The sequence below is a fragment of the Berghia stephanieae genome, chromosome 12, assembly GCF_034508935.2.
Source record: "Berghia stephanieae isolate SIO BIC M18660-M18661 chromosome 12, UCSD_Bste_1.3, whole genome shotgun sequence".
Taxonomy (NCBI): Eukaryota; Metazoa; Mollusca; class Gastropoda; order Nudibranchia; family Aeolidiidae; genus Berghia; species Berghia stephanieae.
In genome coordinates this window covers 13921381-13944240 of record NC_088371.1, presented here as the reverse complement: position 1 = coordinate 13944240, position 22860 = coordinate 13921381, and the positions used below count along the sequence as shown (strand labels likewise).

Genomic DNA, 22860 nt, shown 5'->3' with positions numbered 1-22860 from the left:
TTAGGCCATATCAGCGCCAGTAAAAAGGAAGGAAATTGGATAGTGAAAAGATTCTAGATGTACAATAAAAAAGGACTTGAGGAAAAAGTAAGAAAAAGGGGAGTGGTTCAAATAGGGAAGAGATGTAGATTCCAAGAGCACACCATCAGTGTACTTAATTTGAGATCACCTAAATGTTTCACCCATACACCAGCACAAGATCCCACAAAGAGGAATACACTCAAATGCTTACAATATATATTCAAAATAACAAACATAATAATACATAACAGAGAGATGATTTACAAGGAAAAAAATATAATCTCCCAAAACAATAACTATGCACTTGACTGTTTCCTTCCCAGCCAAGCACTACGGTCAGGGCCAGGGCAAAACCAAGTAATCCCATTCCAAGACAAAGACAGAAAGCAAATTGGAAAACAGATACAGGGGGATAGAAGACACAGTAAGTGCCACCCTTCCCACTATGGGAGGCCAGGAACCCCACCCAGAAAATATTTTTTAAAAACCCAATGTTGTTTTTAAGGGTTTTACGGCGCTTGCAACACATTTAGGTTATATCAGCGCCAGTAAAAAGGAAGAAAATGGGATAGTAAAAAGTTCTACAATTACAATTAAAGCACCCAAGCAAAAGTAAGACATAGGGGAACTGGGAACAAATAGGGATCAGATGTAGATTCCAAGAACATACCATCAATGTACTTAGTTTGATATCACTATAAGTCTCATCCGGACACAAGCACAAAATCCAACAAAGAGGAATACACTCAAATGCTTACATTATAAATTCAAAATAACAAATATAATAATACATAACAGAGAAATGATTGACAAGGACAAAATATAATCTCCCAAAACAATAACTATGCATTTGACTGTTTCCCTCCCAGCTAGGACTCCGGCCAGGGCCAGGACAAAATGAAGTAATCTCATTCCTAGACAAAGACAGAAAGCATGTTGGAAAACAGATAGATATAAGGGGATAGAAGACACAGTATGTACCCCCCTGCCCAATATGGGAGGTCAGGAACCCCACCCAGTGAATTAATTAACAATCTTTAAAATATTTTTAAAAACCCAAACAAACCTTTAAAAAAATAGAAAAGAACAACAAAAACAAACAAACCAAACCAAAACACAACAGTGTACGAAATAAAGAAGTTTATTATATATTTAAAAAAACGACGATGTCTTATTATCGTTAAAAGTTTCATGTCAGAAATGCATTCAATAATCATTTCATTCATTTGGCCACTTTAAGGTTGATGAAATTATGTTGACGATCAAGTCGTGTGGTGGTGATGGTGAAAAAGGAGGACGAGAAGAAGAAGAAGAAGAAGAAGAAGAAGAAGAAGAAGAAGAAGAAGAAGAAGAAGAAGAAGAAGAAGAAGAAGAAGAAGAAGAAGAAGAAGAAGAAGATGAAGAAGAAGAAGAAGAAGAAGACGAAGGAGGAAGAGGAGGAGGAGGAGGAGGGAGGAGGAGAAGAAGAAGAAGAAGAAGAAGAAGAAGAAGAAGAAGAAGAAGAAATATGATGTTAGGATGATGATGATGATAATGATGATGATGATTAAGACGATGACTGTGGTGAATAAGATAACAAAAAAAAGGTATTAACCATAATATTTGTTATAAACTTTGATGATAATAGCAAACGATAATAAATCGTTTTCTGATGTGATCCTTCTCCTGCTAACGCCAGTCAGGTTTAGGTGCCAGTAACAGATAGTAATTATTGTAATAACGTTTTAAGCTCATGGTGACAATGGCGAAGACGGTGTTACGACCATCAAATCAAAGAGTAAAATGAAAAAATATAAATAAATTATTAGAAAATGAATTATATGATATGCCGAATACTAATAAGTAAGTAATAAAATACAATTAATGTCACTGTGGTTTCAAAACAAAACAAAACAAAATAAATAAACGAAACGAAACCAAATCATATACATAGCATTGATACATTTTGTAAACTATCTGATGAAGTAATAAAACAATAATACCCATATATATATATATATATATATATATATATATATATATATATATATTGTATGTGCGTGTGTGTGTATGTGTGTGTGAGTGTGTGTATACATGCGCGCGCGCGTGTGTTAACTATAAAAACACATCACCAAAAACAGAATAAATATACAGTAAACGTTCTGGTCAAACTGGAGTTTAAAATTAGAGGGAAACAGTTGAACGAAGTTACTGGCACAAGAGACAATAAGCAAAATGGAGTACCAGAGACGCCAACCTCAAGAATTAGAAATGAGTATTTGGGGGGGGGGGGGGGGGGGGTAGAAAAGCGCGGTCCTCATTTCATGAGTAAAATTAAACACCTTTAACTCACTCAACCCTAGTACCGACTATATCCGTAGTTTACCCGGGTTAATTTTTAATACATTTTTTTTTTCCAATTTTGAAAAGTAGCAAAAATCTCCAGGATTGAGTGAGTTAAAAGACCTTAAATCCGGGGGAGCTGACATTTTGACGAGGCAACCATGGCAGCACAGGACAGGGAGGAGGAATGGCGAATCTGGAAGGCCCAGTGTGTCAAAGACACTAGGGTAAGGTTAATACTGTCGTGACATTGTCTTGAGACAAGTTGTCATTTTCGCAGATGTTTTTTCTATCGCATTTTTCATAATTATTTGGCACCATTTTAACGTTGAAATATTCGTAATTTTTGTAACACAGTCGGCATCTCTTTTTGTTTTGTTTTGTTTTTTTTTTGTTTTTTTTTTTTAAAAAGGGTTTTACGGCCCTTGCAACATATTGAGGTCATATCAGCGCCAGTAAAAAGGAAGAAAATGGAATAGTTAAAAAGTTCTAGAATTACAATTAAAGCATCCAAGAATAAGGCAGACAAAGGGGAATTGGTTAAAATAGGGAACAGATGTAGATTCCAAGAGCACACTATCAGTGTGCTTAGTTTGAGATCACCTAAAAGTCTCATCCAGACACAAGCACAGGTCCCTACCTACAAAGAGGAAAACACTCAAATGTTTACAAATATATAATATAATAACAAAACATAATACAGTACATAACAGAGAGATGATTTACAAGGGAAAAAAATATCATCTCCCAAAACTATAACTATACATTTGACTGTTTCCCTCCCAGTCAAGGACTCCGGCCAGGGTCAGTCACGACAAAACCAAGTAATCTCATTCACATTCCAAGACAAAGACAGACAGCATGTTGGAAAACAGACACAGGGGGATAGAAGACACAGTATGTACCTCCCTGCCCACTATGGGAGGTCAGGAACCCCACCCAGTATCCCGGATTGTATTTGTGTTTTTTTTTTTTTGTTTTTTTTTTTGTTTTTTTTTTTGGGGGGGGGGGGGGTTATTATTGTTGATAAAAATGTTTTTTTTTAACTAAGAAAAAAAATCTGACTTTTATTTTTCTGAAGACAATCTTTTTTCTTGTAATTGTCCATTCGCTTTCTTAAGCTTTGTATTATACAGTTTTCTTGATTATATTGTATTATCTTGGTTGACCATTAAACAACGGTACTCTCGATATTCAAAACACACACACACACACACACACACACACACACACACACACACACACACACACACTTACAAACACTAACCCAACAAACACAAATACACAAACATATATGACACTTATGGTAACAAAAATAATGTTGACCTTTCAAAATGGATCATTTATGCTGATATTGATGATGATGATGATGATGATGATAATGATGATGATGATGATGATGATGATGATGATTATGGCAATGATGGATAACAATGATGATGATGATGATGATGATGATGATGATGATGATGATGATGATGATGATGATGATGATGATGATGATGGTGATGATTTATAATAATCATGATGATGATGACGATGATGATGATGATGATGAAAATGATAAAAATATTAAACTTAACAAGAAAATACAATTATATCAGCTATAACATAATATAATATCAATATCGCTGAAACAAAACCCAGTTGGCATGCAGGAATAAAACAAAAATAAATTAAATCAATGATATTTCAAAACAATTGATATCTAGAATATGTATTTCATATGTCATATATAAGTTTAGTATTAAAATGGTAGGTGGAATACAACGTTGACTCCACAAACTACAACGTCATAACTGACCTGAAATAAAATAAACATACACGTGATTGTGGAATACAATGTTAACTCCGCAAACATCAAAGTCAAAACTGACCTGAAATAAAATAAACATACACGTGATTGTGGAATACAATGTTAACTCCACAAACTACAAAGTCAAAACTGACCTGAAATAAAATAAACATACACGTGATTGTGAATTTTTAATTCAGAAAAGTGAGTGGAGCAGGCACTTATGTTGGTAACAACAAGAGGGATCTAGTAATGACTTTGGGTTTGAAACGAATATTTTTGTGTTCGTGGATAGCTCACACGGTAGAGCCACGCTCTCACCTGCCAGGCGGAGTTGTCGTACCAATAAGGTCGCAGGTTCAAACCCCACCACCGCCGCGAAAAAATTTTTATTCTCTATTGTCTTCTGGCACTTTTCTATTCACTTCATATCTTGTTGTTACCAACATAAGTGCCTGCTCCACTCACTTTTCTGAATTAAAAATTCACCCCATACACCGGAGCATACTCAATGTCTCAATCGTTTCTATGTTATATGTTTGTGTTGAGAATATTGGCTATTAAGCTTAACTGCTGGTCAAAATTATTCGCGATGGTGGTGTACGAACGAATCGGCGGTCTCAAGAAGTGGGTGAGAGAGGGATCTAGTAATGACTTTGAGTTTGAAACGAATATTTTTGTGTTCGTGGATAGCTCACACGGTAGAGCCACGCTCTCACCTGCCAGGCGGAGTTGTCGTACCAATAAGGTCGCAGGTTCAAACCCCACCACCGCCGCGAAAAAATTTTTATTCTCTATTGTCTTCTGGCACTTTTCTATTCACTTCATATCTTGTTGTTACCAACATAAGTGCCTGCTCCACTCACTTTTCTGAATTAAAAATTCACCCATACACCGGAGCATACTCAATGTCTCAATCGTTTCTATGTTATATGTTTGTGTTGAGAATATTGGCTATTAAGCTTAACTGCTGGTCAAAATTATTCGCGATGGTGGTGTACGAACGAATCGGCGGTCTCAAGAAGTGGGTGAGAGAGGGATCTAGTAATGACTTTGAGTTTGAAACGAATATTTTTGTGTTCGTGGATAGCTCACACGGTAGAGCCACGCTCTCACCTGCCAGGCGGAGTTGTCGTACCAATAAGGTCGCAGGTTCAAACCCCACCACCGCCGCGAAAAAATTTTTATTCTCTATTGTCTTCTGGCACTTTTCTATTCACTTCATATCTTGTTGTTACCAACATAAGTGCCTGCTCCACTCACTTTTCTGAATTAAAAATTCACCCCATACACCGGAGCATACTCAATGTCTCAATCGTTTCTATGTTATATGTTTGTGTTGAGAATATTGGCTATTAAGCTTAACTGCTGGTCAAAATTATTCGCGATGGTGGTGTACGAACGAATCGGCGGTCTCAAGAAGTGGGTGAGAGAGGGATCTAGTAATGACTTTGAGTTTGAAACGAATATTTTTGTGTTCGTGGATAGCTCACACGGTAGAGCCACGCTCTCACCTGCCAGGCGGAGTTGTCGTACCAATAAGGTCGCAGGTTCAAACCCCACCACCGCCGCGAAAAAATTTTTATTCTCTATTGTCTTCTGGCACTTTTCTATTCACTTCATATCTCGTGATTGTGGAATACAATGTTAACTCCACAAACTACAAAGTCAAAACTGACCTGAAATAAAATAAACATACACGTGATTGTGGAATACAACGTTAACTCCACAAACTAAAGAGTTTGTGTGTTTTTGTTTTAAATGGTTTTACGTCGCTTACAACACATTTAGTTTATATCACCCCCAGTAAAAAGAAAGGAAATTGTATTCTAGTGGTACAATTAAAAGAACTTGAGGAAAAAGTAAGACAAAGGGGAATTAGTTCAAATAGGGAACAGATAGATGTAGATTCCAAGAGCACAATATCAGTATCAGTGTACTCAGTTTGAGATCACATTAAAGTCTCATCCATACACCAGCACAAGATCCCACTAAGAGGAGTACAATCAAAAGTTTACAAATCATATGCTAAAAAAACAACAACAACATAATAACAACAGTACACAACAGAGAGATGATTTGCAAGGAAAAAAATATCATCTCTCAAAACTATAACTATACATTCAATTGTTTCCCTCCCAGCCAGGGTCAGGACAAAACTAAGTAAACTCATTCCAAGACAAAGACAGAAAGCGATTGGAAAACAGATACCGGGGGATAGAAGACACCGCAAGTACCTCCCTGCCCACTATGGGAGAACTAAAGAGTCATAACTAACCTGAAAAAAAAAAAAAAAAAAAAAAAAAAAAAAAAAAATATATATATATATATATATATATATATATATATATATATATAATAGGTTATTGTGGAATACAATGCTCACTCCTTAAACTAAAGAGTCATAACTGATCTCAAATAAAATAAACATACAAGCGAGTGTGGAATACAAAGTGAATGCCTCAAACTAAAGAGTCATAACTGACCTCAAATAAAATAAACATACAAGCGAGTGTGGAATACAAAGTGAATGCCTCAAACTAAAGAGTCATAACTGACCTCAAATAAAATAAACATACAAGCGAGTGTGGAATACAAAGTGAATGCCTCAAACTAAAGAGTTCCAAGTACAGAAAGCAAGTTGGAAAAAAGATATTGGGGAATAGAAGACAAGTCATAGTAAGTGCCTCCCTGCCCACCGTGAAAGAACAAAAGACCCCACCCAGAATAACTGCAATAAACAACAATGAATATAACAGTTTTAAAAAAGAACAAAATACCAAACACAGAACGTTTCGGGATCAAAACGCTTCTTCAGCCAACAAAAAAAAAAAACAACAAGGACATAAATACATGACTAAATTCCAGATAGACGACAGCGTCTATCTGGAATTTAGTAATGCATTTATGTCCTTATTGTTTTTTGTTGTTGGCCGAAGAAATAAAAAGGACATAAATAGGTACATTACTAAATTCCAGATAGATGACAGATAATGTATTTATGTCCTTATTGTTTTTTGTTGTTGGCTGAAGAAGTGTTTTGAGCCCGAAACGTTCCGTGTTTGGTATTTTTTTTTTTTTTTTTGAAGCTGTTATATTCATTTTTGTTTATTACTTTTTTCCAGTCCACAGCTTCTAGCCGATTAGTATAGTAACACCCAGAATAACGTCCGGTGATCTCCAGTCCTGGATTTTCAATTGCCCTTTACTTTTACTTACACCATTTGAGAAGGAATTATTTATAAGACATTGTGGTTTGTTTGTAAAACAGCATAGCATCGCATCATTAAAAGGTATTTTTACTGTTGAAATACATTAGAATGAAAAAAAAAGTAGTAATAAAAAAAATTATTGACAAACCAAAATTGACAAAGTCACGAGATAGAATCGATTAGAAAAGTCGTGGTTTTCCTGTATAAAACAACTGTAGTCAATAAGCCTGTAAAATGTAAAGGCCACGTATGAATTATTATTATTATTACTTATTATTACTTATAAATTCCATTTATTATTATTATTATTATTATTATTATTATTATTATTATTATTATTATTATTATTATTATTATTATTATTATTATTATGGTGGAGAATGATAACAATTTTATACATTGCAAAAACTCAAAAATTGGTTGTTTCCTATCACTTTAATTCTATAATCACTGAGTCCTAATCATCTCGATATAATAACATCACTTTGATACGAAGGGTCACATCTTAAAAAGTCTTTATTATCGTTTATGAACTGGAAAAAACAAAATCTGAAAGTGTATATATTCAAACTATTACTTAATAATAATAATTTATTTTTTTTAAACCCCAAAAGCTTGTTTTGTTTGTTTGTTTTTAAGGGTTTTACGGCGCTTGCAACACAATAAGGTCATATCAGCGCCAGTAAAAAGGAAGAAAATGGGGTAGTAAAAAGTTCTAGAATTACAACTAAAGCATTCAAGAATAAGGCAGACGAAGTAGAATTGGTTCAAATAGGGAACCAAAAAATAACTTCCCAGCTGATTTTTGGTCAGTTGTGGATGGTTGATTTGATGTGACCATAGTGGGCTCTTTTTTTTTTTTTTAATTGTGATGTTAGATTTTTTTAATATAGCTCAGAAAAATATATTTCAATGATGTAAAATTTTAAGCCAAAAGATTATAACTGAATACCAGATAAATAATAAGGAGAATAAAGTCAAATTCACAGCATGATAGAGTCCGTTTTTGTTTTTTTTACCTTGCCTTAATCAGAGTACACAAAAACGGGAATGGTCTTTAAAATTTTCACAGAAAAATTAAAAAAAAACACATTGAACCGTTTGTTTAAGAGGCGGTGAAAATGAAATAAAATTGAATCATGAACTTTCGGTGGATGCTTCATTTAAAAACCAAGAGATATAATTAGTAACTGTCACATTTAAGTAATAATTGTTTTTGTTTGTTTTTAAGGGTTTTATGGCGCTTGTTTTTTGTTTGTTTTTAAAGGTTTTACAGCGCTTGCAACACAATAAGGTCATATCAGCGCCAGTAAAAAGGAAGAAAATGGGATAGTAAAAAGTTCTAGAATTACAATTAAAGCACCCAAGAGAAAGTAAGGCAAAGGGGAATTGCTTCAAATAGGAAACAGATGTGGATTCCAAGAGCACACTATCAAAGTACTTAGTTTGAGATCACCTAAAGTCTCATTCAGACACAAGCACAGGTTTCAAGAGGGATACACTCAAATGTTTACAAATCATATATAATATGTAAACAAAACAATACATACAGTGCATAACAGAGAGATGACTTACAAGGAAAAAAATATCATCTCCCAAAACTCTAACTATACATTTGACTGTTTCCCTCCCAGCCAGGGCCTGGACAAAACAAAGTAATTCCATTCCAAGACAAAGATAGAAAGCAAGTTGGAAAACAGATATAGGGGGATAGAAGACACAACGAGTACCTCCCTGCCCACTATGGGAGGTCAGAAACCCCACCCAGTCAAAGAGGTTTAAAATCCTACCTCTTTAATGCTAACCATTATAGAAGGAATTAAATTGATGTCACTCACCTCTTAGTTATTGTTTTTTTAGACAGTCATTTTGGTGATTAGATCTCACTAAATTATATCAATCAAGACTATAAACGTTCAATGATAAATCGAAATGGCAGGTGTTGCGAGTATTTTACCTAAACGCACAGCATCAATATGATGAAAAATACAAAAGAATATGACTGACAAGAAAAATAAAGACAAAGAAAAAGAAAGAAACAAACAAAATTTCAGACAATATAACGATCCAATGGATAAGAAGAACAGATTTATCATGTAAAGAAAGCATTGTCACTGATCAGTTTTTACCATTGTCATATAGACCTGACAAACCACTTTTTGAATAACGATTCTGGCTAAAATTAGAAAACCACATTTCCTTGAACAGTCTATTTTATGAACTAAGGCCATCCCACTTGCAATAATATAATGACATTGATAATAAATATTGAACAATTAAAAACCATAATATAAATCCTAAGATGATAATTATAATTAACTATTTACACAAGTTTGATTCAATAGTTGTAAAAATAATACATGAGATGATGAGATGGTAGTGAAAGGAAAATTCAACAACGAATGACAAATATCAAGCAAAGAACAGCAGTATTCAAAATCTCTCCCATGCCCATTAAAATACAAATATTTCAACGAGTCAATCTAAACAAAACAGCCTCTTTAAAAAGTAATGGACAAAAATAAATATAACAGCTTCGAAGAAAAAGAAAAAAAAATAGCAATACAGAACTTTTCGGGCTCCAAACCATTCCTTAGCCAAAACACAAAAATGGAAAAATATTTCACAATGTCAATACATCAATTTTAAAACCAGACTGACGGCAGAACAGTACATGGCACATGGTTGAAGAAGGGTTTTGAGCCCGAAACGTTTTATGTTTTGGTATTTTAAAATATTTTTTTAAAGCTTATATGTTTATTTTTGTTCGTTATTTTTTACAGTCCACAACTTTTAGCAGCTTATAAATAGCATTCATTTTAAACAGCCTCTTCAACAAATTAAAACCCCTACAAAAGTAATATCATACTGTGTTAATTCAGAAAAGTGAGTGGAGCAGGCATTATGTTGATAATAACAGACAATGAAGTGAGTGGAAAAGTCGTCGTATCAGTAAGTAGGAGCGGGTTCGAGCCCCCATCACTGTGAAATTGTTATTCGCTATTGTCTTCATTTTCTGTAATTATCAGTGCTATGCATAAAAGTTTTGATTTGAAAACTCTAAAAATTTCTGATTTAAAAAAAAAACAAATGAAAATTTAACATATCTAAACATTGCTGTATATAGACAGACCTACCAAATGTTAAAACATGGATTATACATATGAAGAATACAGGGGAAAAACCACAGATGTCCAATTTTTAAAATTTTCGTGAAGGCCCCCTTGAGTGATGTTAGGCGTCTAAATTTCCCCTCTACAGAAATTACATCGAACAAAAATAAATACAACTATTAAAGAGTTATGATTGTAGTTTCTGTTTATAAAGGGAAAGTTTATAGTTAATGCCCTGATATCACTCAAAGAGGGCAGTTACAAAAATTTCAAAAATAGACATATGTGGTTTCCCCCCTGTACTATTCATATGGGGGGGGGGGGGATGGAATATTCGGGATAATATTCATAATATGTGGTTAATTTACTCAAATATCAAATTTTCACATTAGGAAAAAAAAAAAAATTAATAAAAATCAGAAAAGGTGTGTATGAAACAGTGCCAAACAAAGCAGAAAGAAAAATACATGGAAAAATAATCACAAAAAAAATCAACCTGCCTCAAGTTGGGCTGATGATTTAAGTTGGTTTTGCTTTTTTTTTTGTTTTTTGTTTTTTTGTTCTTTTTTTTTAGGGGGGGGGGGGTTAGTTGTTTTTTTTTCATGTATATTTCTTTCTGATTTTTTATTTGAATTCTTTCTTACACATCTTTTCAGATTTTTATCTTACACCAGTGCCTGCTTCCCTATTTGTTAAATAAAGAATAGACAAATTTTAATTCAAATCTCGAGGGAAGAGTCTGTAGTTTGACAATTATGACTCATATGAAAACAAAAAAAAACAAACTGAAAACAAAGAAACAACAACAAAAAAAAACAACATAAAAACATAATAACTGTATATAAACCAAATAAATCTGTAAAGGTCACAGGTCTAATACATAAAGGCAAGGGAGTTTTGTTTTACTCACAGCGTTTGCAGATAGAAATTTTCCTTTTCATTATGGGTTGCACGTCTTCTAATGAAGAAGTCAACAGGGAGCTAATAATTGCTGTTATTTGAGCGGAACAAAATCATGATGTGTAAAACCAAATATTCTTTATAAGATATTGATGATATGCAAATATTATATCAAACAAAAACAAAAATAGTCATTACCCTTATATCGTCGGTAGAATCATACATTAAAAAAAAAAAACAAAAAAAACATTTACAGCTTGCACCATTTCTCAAATTTTCAAAAGTTTTCCACTATTATCCAAAATATAAGTAAATGAGTTTGACCATTGATTAGGATGTTTTAGGATAGCCATAATTCAATTTACCCAAAAATGGTGTTTATTCTAGAAAGTGATTCCAACGACAATATGATTAAAAATAAATAAATAGACGAAAACTTCTAAAAAGAGAAAAAAAAAAAAAAGATTTTAAAATATTTTTTTTACAAAATCAACAAAACGATACAAATGTAAACAAAACCAAAAAAAAAATAAAAAATATAATAAAACAAACAAACAATTAATGTAAATTGAAAAAAAAAAATAATTGTAAAACATTAAGGGGCGGTTTGGGTCTAATTATTAGGAAAATCCTTCAAAAATTTGATTTTGAGATTTTGGTGGAAAATGATATTTTATTATCTTAGAAATAATATAATTAAAGTCCAAATTCTTAAAATAGACTATAAAGGCACGAAATACACAGTCAAAAATGGTACAGGTAGTAAGAAATGTGTGAAAAACGGGAAGCCATTTTGCTATTTTCTCAATATGTCATTCTTCTAAGGGTATGGGAAACTGTGTCAAACGTTTCTCAGAATCTATTCAATGAAATTGTCTGAAAATTTCCACAGTTATGACAGAGATAATGTATTATGTCACCATAGAGAGATTTTTTTGATAAGATTTGTGAATTTTAAATTATAATCCTAAATCTGAATTTTTTACATCAATTTTTTCATAACATTTTGATTCTCAACTTTGTAATGATCTAATAAAAATTACATAAGCTAAAGCGGTAAAATCTCTCTATGGTGACAGACTATGGTACAATGTTGACAAGAGGGAAGAATATGGAGGTCATTCCTTCATTAGTTTTTGTGGAACGTTTGCCACAAGATTGTTATATTTTTTGATGTCAGACCCCCAAATTAGACCGCAAAATGGGTATCAACACATATAATTAAAATTTTTCACCATAAATGTTGTTTTTAAACCTATATTGATGATACAGAATGATTAAAACCGCCCAATATAGGTAATTAAATTTTTTTTAGAAAAGACCCAAACCGCCCCTTAAAACAAACCATATAATATGTGATGATTTGATTCTATGTGATAAACAGTATCCTTTGAGCTTGATTACTTGATAATTTTGATTAATATTAAAACATTTAAATAACAACAGAAAAAAAAAAAATACCTATACAGCATTACACTGATCAATTTTTTATTCTCTTAACGTTTGTTTTCAGGAGTTTAGTTGGTCTCGGGGAAATACTGATATCATTTCGACCCTAGAAAGAGAAATATAAAGACAACGGGGTGGGGGGGGGGTGGGGGTATTAATTCTAACAGAGTATATTTGTAGCTTCAATGAGCAATTTATCCTTGTGGCTAGTCTGATAAACAAAGTAATCGAGGTTATATTCAGATGATTTAAAGAATTAAATAAATACAAATTACTAATGATTACATATAAATGACATTGAGGTGATTTATAAAACAAATAAATAAATAAATAAATAAATAAATAAATAAATAAATAAATAAATAAATAAATATATAAAATTTAAAAACAACAATCATCTCTGACAAAATTACGCCTTAATGTCTCATTTCTGGAAATAATTCATAAGTAGGGGGGTGAGGATGAAAATCGAATAAACCACGAACTTCGTAAAGCCACGTGGAAATGACAAAGGACATAGGGGGAGAGAAGAAATAGCAAAGATAGACTTAAGGACATAAGGGGAGAGAAGAAATAGCAAAGATAGACTTATGAATTTAGAAACCTCCAACGCTGAGAACAACCCTTGACCACCTTAGGGATTTCCACCCACTGCTAGCGAATGCTTGTTGACAAGCTTAAGTTCAAACTTAAAGTGACGGGTGATACAAGTGAAGGTATTATCATAAGGACTTTTCAAAAGACATTCTCATATCAGCGCAAGTAAAAAGGAAGAAAATTGTATAGTCAAAAAAATTACAATTTAAGAACCTAAGAAAAAGTAAGACAAAGGGAAATTGGTTCAAATAGGGAACTGATGTAGTTTCAAAGAGCATACATCAATGTTCTTAGTTTGATTTTATCTAAAAGTCTCATCCACACCACAGCACTGGATCTCACTAAGAAGAATACACTCAAATGTTTATAAAAACAAAAAATATAACTATCAGTTCATGACAGAGAGATGATTTACAAGTAAAAAAATATCTCCCAAAACTATAAATCTAACTGTTTCCCTCCCAGTCAAGGACTCTGGCCAGGGCTAGGAAAAAGTTAAGTAATCCCATTCCAAGACAAAGACAGTCTGCCACAGGTGAATTTCATCACTTCTGTTTTTACAAACCAGCCGAGTTCAAGTTCACGAGCTGCAAAAGGCATCATTGTATGTCCATCACTGCAAACATTACAACAAATTAAATGACGGACACCAAGGACTTTGCAATTGCATTTTTCTCATGCTTTCTCCTTAACATTTTTTTTTTATTAAGGGATGGTAACCAGATACAATTAAAAAGGTCTGAGCGGGTAATAAAGGAGATCATAGCATAAATCAAAAAATTAAATTACGGAGTATTTTTATAGAGACCTGATAATAACAATAAATGCAACAAATATATCATACACTGCTAGTACTGACCAAGGTTGTTTGATTTTTTTTTTTTATGTAAAAGTTTAAGCCAGAGTGCGACATAAATAATAATTCAGGAGATTCATTTTTAAAGACTGCATATCTGAAGCTGTGATAAAAGGTCAATTTCAAAATGCTTCAAAAAGAAACAAAGAATTTTTTTAATTAACTAAGGACAAATTTATTACATCATATTTTTCTGGGTTGAAAACCAAGAAAATAAAAAATTAAGAGAGTGTGGCACCAAATGAAAAGGTGGAATATCTTGTCAAGCAAGGTATTGAAAATGTGTGAACAAGTTATCAACTTTATCTGAACATTTTTGCCATTTTGAGAAGCAATTCCCTCAATTCTCTTATAGTGTCAGTCCCATCAGTTTTTGGGAGCATTTGTCATTTTTTTTAATCGTGAGAAACTGATAACAGCTAAATCATTTCTATAACTCTTTAAATTAATACTGACACCTTCTCCAAATGTTATGAAATCCCAACTTCTGGTCACAACCTCGCCTCTATACTTTTGCGAAATAAGACCCAATGCGAAAAGTTGCTTTTTTTTTGGAGTCGAATGAACTGCAGTCATTCCCCTCAATAAAAATAGACATTTGACCCCTTTACAATATTATTGCCTACAGATCGAATTTTCAGCATCAGTAATTGTATATTAAATTGAAGCTTCTATTCTATTTTATTATCGATATAAGACCCATAACATAGCAGTGTCAATCTGGTCATCTTCATTGTATATTAAATTGAAGCTTCTATTCTATTTTATTATCGATATAAGACCCATAACATAGCAGTGTCAATCTGGTCATCTTCATTGTATATTAAATTTTGAAGCTTCTATTCCATGTAATTATCGAAATAAGACCCATAACATAGCAGTGTCAATCTGGTCATCTGTCACTGTATATTAAATTGAAGCTTCTATTCTATTTATTATCGATATAAGACCATAACATAGCAGTGTCAATCTAGTCATCTGTCGTTGTATATTAAATTGAAGCTTCTATTCCATTTTATTATCGAGATAAGACCCATAACATAGCAGTGTCAATCTGGTCATCTTCATTGTATATTAAATTGAAGCTTCTAATCCATGTAATTATCGAGATAAGACCCATAACATAGCAGTGTCAATCTGGTCATCTTCATTGTATATTAAATTGAAGCTTCTATTCCATGTAATTATCGAGATAAGACCCATAACATAGCAGTGTCAATCTGGTCATCTGTCATTGTATATTAAATTGAAGCTTCTATAAACCAGTACCCAATTTTCTTCAATTGCTCTTTGTATGTTTGTTTTTTTTCCACAACATAGATAGTTTTAAAATAAGTTTATTAAAAACAAAAACCCTGAATAAACCATTCTAATCTCTTTGAATTATGTATCAACATGGGGGAATTATAGAGAAGGATGATATAGATGATATAGATGATGATATTGATGGTAGTGATAATATAATAATGATTCGATGATGGTGCTGATAACGATGATGTTATTGTTGATAGTGATGATTAATATATGAGAATATGATGATGATGATGACAATGAAAATTTGATAATGATGATGATGATGATGACAATGAAAATTTGATGATGATGATGATGATGATGATGATGATGATGATGATGATGATGATGATGATGATGATGACGATGATGGTGACAATGTTGATGACAGATATTGACAGCAGTATATATATATATATATCTAGTTCCTCCGACTACGACTTCCCCAGTAATTGTGTGTGGTTCTGTAAAATCTTTTCCATCAGTTTCTGCTCGTACTTGACGGCGATCAAGCTCTGCATTGGGTTGGGGTTGTCTGATCTCATGAGGGTGGGGGCAAAAACAATGGCCAGGTTTTCCGCGGACATCATATTTTTGGACTGGTGTTGAACCACGCTGTATGGATAGGGGGAAAAAACAAACTTTTGAAAATATGTGAACTTTTTTGTTGAAGAGCCATGGGTCAATACATTTACACGCATTCAAACACAATGTGAAAATGTGTGAATGTAAACAGAAGGTCATGGAGACAAACACAAACAAAAAATGATTGTATTTATATAGCTATCTAAAGGCAAACACCGTGTTGAAAGGGCTTAAAAATTAAAAGAAAATTTATTTTTAATTTCCTGGTGATGGGGCAGCATACAGCTAAGAAATAGGGCAAGACAAGCAACCCATTAGACACTATTACAAATTCCGAACACAGGCAACTCTCGCTTTCTCACCAAGAAAACCTCCGGATTAAATATCTAAATCCAAAAAGACAAGGAAAATGGACGAAAATGTCTTTCCTAAGAGCATATTGTCAAGGATTGTCTTAATTCTTGTTGAGAATCCAAGACTATACCTGTATACCGCAGAGACACTCCCCCCGCCCCCACCCTCTCTCCCCATAAATACACAGATAGCCACCATCTTCACTATTGCCCTACACACACAAAGTAAATTATTTAAAAAATAAAAATATTAACAAATAAAAGAAATTTAAAAAATAAAAGAAATAATAAATAAATAAATATAGAAATGAGTAAATAAATAAATAAATAAATCGATCATAATAAAAAAAATATGATCTTTTTCTGTCAAGCCTTTACTAGAAGGATATACTTTAAATTTTGCATACAAATATGTTTCATTTTATACTATGATCCGTTTATATTTTGAACAACGAACAGAGGTGATTATAATTTTACAGGCCTTGCTTTTTTTCGATTTCTTTCGTATAAGAGACAGAAACTTCAACATTTTGAATAACCATTTTTTCTTTGTAGATATGCCACATCTACAAATTTATTCGATTTACAAACAAAATGTATCATCTAAAAATGACATTTTTTCGTGTGTTAGAATACAAATTTAATTTCTTTTAAAATATTTGTCTGATAATGTTTTTTGCTTAACTCGCGAGAGACAATGAATATCGGTTTTCCACATTTTGCTGCTCAAATGGTCAGGTAACAATTCCAGTGCTATCTTCCTATTTACATGATTGAAATTAATGAAATAACGAAATGCATACTCATTTAATTTCAATCCGACTGAAAAATTTGTTAGTGCTGGTATCAAGTCTTCATTTAAGTACATATATTTCCTTCAAAGCCTTAAAGATATTCTATAGGGAGGCACGGCCATTTTACTAGTAAATATTTAAAAAATAAATAAAATCAATAAATAACATGTTTCCCATGAGGAACAGATTACACAATCGTCCATTTATTTATTTCCCTAGAAGGGCCATATGGTCGGTGAGCTGCCCCGCATTACAAAAACGTTTGGACAATGTTACATGAGCATCATCTGTCATTATATGTGACTGGCTGCCTCTAAATGGTATAATGTCAGGATGTATCTCACCCCGAAAAGTAAATAAAACAGTGAGAAATATGAGCTCAAAGTTTTTGGCAATGCATGAAATAGTATTTAACCTTCACCGTAAAAAAGAGAAAGGAGAGGCACAAGATTCATTCATATTTGTGGTAATAAAATCCATTTCCAAAACCTAGAGAGTTCCTCCCAATACAGCTTTGAGACGGGGCTGGCCACATAATAGACATATGTGACCCACCGTATCAAAGCGGTATTATGTCGGGATCCGCTCAGTGAGGGAAATTGAATTCATAGCCACAAATATCCAACTTGGGCTTAATTTCTGTACGTTATGGTGGAGTATAAAGACTATTTCTTGCATTGCAAAAACTTCTAAGCTCCAATTTCTCATCAATCTATCTCTAAATCCACTTTTTGGGGTCTGAATCATCCCGACATAATACCATTTTGAGACGGAAGGTCACATATTTCATTGAAAGATCATTGATATTTTAGAAACTAAAAGATTTTACATGAGACACTGACATTGTTTGCTGAACAAAACTTAGCTTGGACTTTTTTTTTAAAGGTGAGAGAAAGTGAACTACACCCAAGTACCTAAGATTCCTCTAACACATGGTTTTCTCGAAAAACGTAATTTGCCCAAACTCATTCGAATGTCTCGTACCCCCAATAGCCCCAAAGAGGAATCAGAAGACAAAAACAGCAGAATTTGAGAGCGGAAAAAGTGGACTCAATTTTGACACAACCCAGGCAAGACCTTCAATCTTCCCTCCACAAAATGAAAAATTCCCTGCCCTGAACTCATTCAGTAAAAAAAAAAAAAACCCAAAAAAATATAAGGCCACCACTAGGCAGAGGGACCTGTTCAGTAGCCAGACAGAGCTTTACGATATCTTGCCATTGAACACACGGCACACTGCTTCTTGAAGCAAAATGTGACCCCTTGTCTCAAAACTGTATTATGTCGGGATGAACAGATACTAAAAAGCCAAATTAAATCAAAAATTTGAACTATTGCTATTAACCATTCTAAGATACGACATCCATTCTCTTCAATAAATTATACAAACTAATTGCAAGGCTGATATTCCCAACCATAAACACTATTTTCAGCATCTTAATCATTCCGACATAAACCATTTTGAGACGAGGGGTCACAAATGGCATCTGCCATGAGTTATAATAGTGTTGGAAAACATAAACTTGGGATAAACTGCATTCCTGTCCACGATACAGAACAGCCATATTCACTCTGAGGTTTTTACTTGATAGAATTTTTTTAATTTAAAGATTTCCCTCTATTGAAAAGCAGAAATTTTGCCTCAATACAGAATCTCAAAATGTAGACCTATTATACGGAATGATTCCGCGAAAAGCAGAATGCCTGTTTGTACAGCTTCCTTGAACTATGATTTTCTTGAACTTTTTTTTGCATGTCCTAAGGCGTGCTCGAGTGTAGTTGAGTTTTTAAAAATTATTAGATAGCCCCCTTGTCTGTAATATTGCTCATACATACAAGGTGTTTGACCCAAAAAAAAAGTGCAGGATTATAAATTGAGATAACTTGCCAGTGAATCAATGCAATGAAACAAATTAGGTGTCAAATGGTAGGAAATGTTCTAAAATTTTGTTCTGTTAAACATTCAAAATTTCTCAAATTTGTGTTCAAAATGGCATTATTAGAGAAAGCAGTATTTACTGAGCTGATGTAAATTATTAAAATGAAAAAGAAATGGAAAATTAACACCAACCAAAACTTTAGAGGATTGCGCAAACTTTGGTATGTTTTACACAATTTTGTCGTAATATGTGACCCCTCGTCTCAAAACGGTATTAAGTCGGGATAATTAAAATGCTGAAAATAGAATTTGTAGCCAGAAATATCATGCTTAAGTTGAGTTTATATGCCTTATAGAGGAGAAGGAATATCATATTTTACTGTGCTAAATACAAACGTTTCATATTTTTGACCAGTTTAACTATTATTTGATTTTTTTTTTTGCGTCTGGTCCATCTCGACATAATACTGTTTTGAGACAAAGGGTCACATATGTCACTTAGTTATTAAGTTTTGTAATTCTACACTTTTATATCAATCGTACTTACCGTGAGAGATGGGCACACATGTATTTGAGGGTGTGAAAGTGTGCAGGAGGAAGAGACATGATAGGGTCCTTCAACTGACGAACTACCTCACTATCCGATTGGTCTTTTTCTGTAATTATAATCATAAATCATAAAGATTGATTTGTTTTTCGGGAACGAAGAAGAAGAAGAAGAAGAAGAAGAAGAAGAAGAAGAAGAAGAAGAAGAAGATTTGTTTTTAAAATATAATTAACAATTATGAGGACAACATGATTTCAGTTTTTTACTGAAAGTACAGAAAGAACATCTAAGAGGGCAAAGGAACTTAAATTTCTACTGATAGTGAAGAACAACATGTGAGCAACAAGCTTTAAGTGTTACTATCTGATACAAAAGATGAAATGCTTACAGATTTCTCAAACTGAAGTTCTTCGGATAATAGTGAAACACCCATCTTTTTGTTTGTTTTTGTTTTTAAGGGTTTTACAGCACTTACAACACATTAAGGTCATACAGCGTCAGTAAAAAGGAAGAAAATGAGATAGTAATAAGTTCTAGAATTACAATTAAAGCACCCAAGAAAAAGTAAGACAAAGGAGAATTGGATCAAATAAGGAACAGATGTAGATTCCAAGAGCACACTATCGAAGTACTAAGTTTGAGATCACCTAAAAGTCTTATCCAGTCACAAGCACAGGTCCCCACTAAGAGGAATACACTCAAATGTTTACAAATCATATAATACATAAACAAAACATAATACCGTGCAAAACAGAGAGATGATTTACAAGGAAAAAACAAATATTATCTCCCAAAACTAACTATACATTTGACTGTTTCCCGCTCACCAAGGGTATCCGGTCAGGGCCAGGTAAAAACCAAGTAATCTCACTCATTCCAATACAAAGACAGAAAGCTAGTTGGAAAACATATAGGGGGATAGAAGACACAGTAAGTACCTCCCTGCCCATTATGGGAGGTCAGGAACCCCACCCAGACCCATCTTATTGGCCTTCTTTCCCACAAAATGGCCAAAACCCAACTGTTCTGGAAACAAAGGCAGGAGTAGGGTTATCTCCACCTGATGGTCCTGATGGTCTTCAGATAACAGTGAAACACCCATCTTATTGGCCTTCTTTCCCACAAAATGGCCAAAACCCAACTGTTCTGGAAACAAAGGCAGGAGTAGGGTTATCTCCACCTGATGGTCTTCGGATAACAGTGAAACACCCATCTTATTGGCCTTCTTTCCCAAAAAATGGCCAAAACCTCACTGTTCTTGAAACAAAGGCAGGAGTAGGGTTATCTCCGCCTTGATGGGAAAGTAATCTTTTTTTTTCTTCACCAAATCATTTATGGATTTCTCTCGTCAATAGAAATGAAGACAGGCTACAATGATCAGCATGATAAGAAATTAAACAGTAATTCTTTCGGTATTACATGAGCATGTTTTAAAGTAATGAGCAAAACATCATAATACTGATGACCCCCCCCCCCCCCCCACCTCCCCTCCCCCCTCAAAAAGAAAAAAAGAAAAAGCAATACTTACTGACAATGTCTATAATTTTGTTGTATACATCTAGAGTGATGAGAGGAATGGGAAGGAGCCGGAAATACAATTTAAGGGCACTGCATACGGTGTTGATGTCATCATATTTATTTGGACTGATGTCCGCATTCTCAGCATCTGGGTGGGAGAAAGAGAGTAATTTTAGGTTAAGACCACTCTTCAACCAAATACGCATCATGTCTATAAATATTGAGTAAAACTATCCAATGAAAACGGTTAAATTTGACATATTATGACAAAACCGTTTATGTCCTTCGGCCCATTATTTCATTGACAGTTTTTTAAAAAGATCTCCTGCATGTTTGGGTTTTCCCAAGATTAACTCATGTCCTTTGGCCTGTTATTTCATTGACAGTTTTTTAAAAGATCCCCTGCATGGTTGGGTTTTCCCAAGATTCACTTTTTGTGATCAAAACCATCATAATGTTGTGACTTGACAGTTTCAAATGGAAGATAAAAATATGAAAAGTGTGTATGATGCAGTTCCAGATTAAGAGGAATGAAAGATACAAGAAAAAAATCATTTCAGAAATGATCTTTTTCGAGAAATGAATTTAGTACCTTCAAAAGTTATGTTCTGCAGAGTGTATCAAAGGCAGAGCTCATGTCAATGCCCAATATAGTGAACTCTTCTTTGTATTTTTCAGTTCTGGCTTTCAACCACCTATGAGCCTATACAATGTCACTGGTACTCTTATCTTTTCTGAATCTGCTCTGTGTCGGTGACAGATATTCCTCCACCTTTGATCTTATTGAGTGTTAATACACTGAGCAGTTTTCTAAGTGTTGAAAGAGAACAATTGGTCTTAGATATTCTAGTGGTCCTTTTTTCTTGTTTGGTTTATTCAACAAAATTCGTTTACCGGAGCCGAGATCAAGATGTGTTTTATGTTCGAACATTCCATTAAACATATTAGCAATGGCGACTTGGTGTGGTTCAGTCAGACATTATAGCTCCTCTGCTTTGATGGTGTCAATTCCCGGGGCCTTATGATTCTTAAGTTGGTAAACAGCTGCACTAACCTCAAGATCGGTTATTGGTTCTTCCAGTCTTGATTCGGGGTAATCGAATGGTTCTATCTATTGGTCCTCTTTGTACTTATTCTCGAAGAAGTTTTTAACTCTTTCAACTATTTGCTTATCATCACAGATTACTTTACCCTCATCATCAGATATTATAAGACGACTTTTTTATTTCTTTTTAATGTTTTTAACAGCTTTGAATATTTTCATGCTGTCGGGGGCTGCTTCTATTTCCATTGCCATGTTGTCGATTTTTCTTTTATAATTGGCAATAGATTGTGCGTTGATTTTATGCATCACTTGATTTCTCTGTGTTTTCTATTCTCGTTTTAGTTCTTCATTGTGGCAACTGTTAATATTGAGTCTAAGTTGCTTTTGCTCTTCTGAAAGTTGTTGGAGGATTGGACAGAAGCTCCTTTTGAAAGTTGTTGTCTTTGGAAGAGTTTCGTTTCTGACCGAAATGATAGTGTAGATCAATTTCTGGTGTTCTAGGACAGGGTCTGTTTCTGCATTGATATGTATAAGCTCAAGTTTGTTTGTCAGTTTGTTTTTGAATGCATTACGTATATCTT

At 33.6% G+C, this 22860-nt stretch overlaps 1 protein-coding gene and 1 long non-coding RNA gene across 7 annotated transcripts in view; both read right to left on the bottom strand.

The window, feature by feature from the left end:
• Positions 1 to 1146: 1146 nt before the first annotated feature.
• On the bottom strand, positions 1147 to 6413 carry LOC144957997 (uncharacterized). Its single transcript, XR_013642286.1, has 2 exons — positions 5818 to 6413; positions 1147 to 4293 (listed from the first exon to the last, which is right to left on the bottom strand). It is a non-coding gene; the product is annotated as an uncharacterized LOC144957997 (long non-coding RNA).
• An 8002-nt stretch (positions 6414 to 14415) lies between these two features.
• LOC144957996 (N-chimaerin-like) overlaps positions 14416 to 22860 on the bottom strand; it is a 29295-nt gene continuing 20850 nt past the window's right edge. For all 6 annotated transcript variants that reach the window (XM_078889580.1, XM_078889576.1, XM_078889575.1 and 3 more), the window contains exons 11-14: positions 21245 to 21382; positions 19717 to 19825; positions 15435 to 16173; positions 14416 to 15019 (exon numbers count right to left, since the gene is read on the bottom strand). In XM_078889580.1, coding sequence (XP_078745706.1) covers positions 15993 to 16173; positions 19717 to 19825; positions 21245 to 21382 — 428 coding nt within the window. In that variant the 3' untranslated portion in view covers positions 14416 to 15019; positions 15435 to 15992. The remainder of the gene's footprint in view (positions 15020 to 15434; positions 16174 to 19716; positions 19826 to 21244; positions 21383 to 22860) is intronic.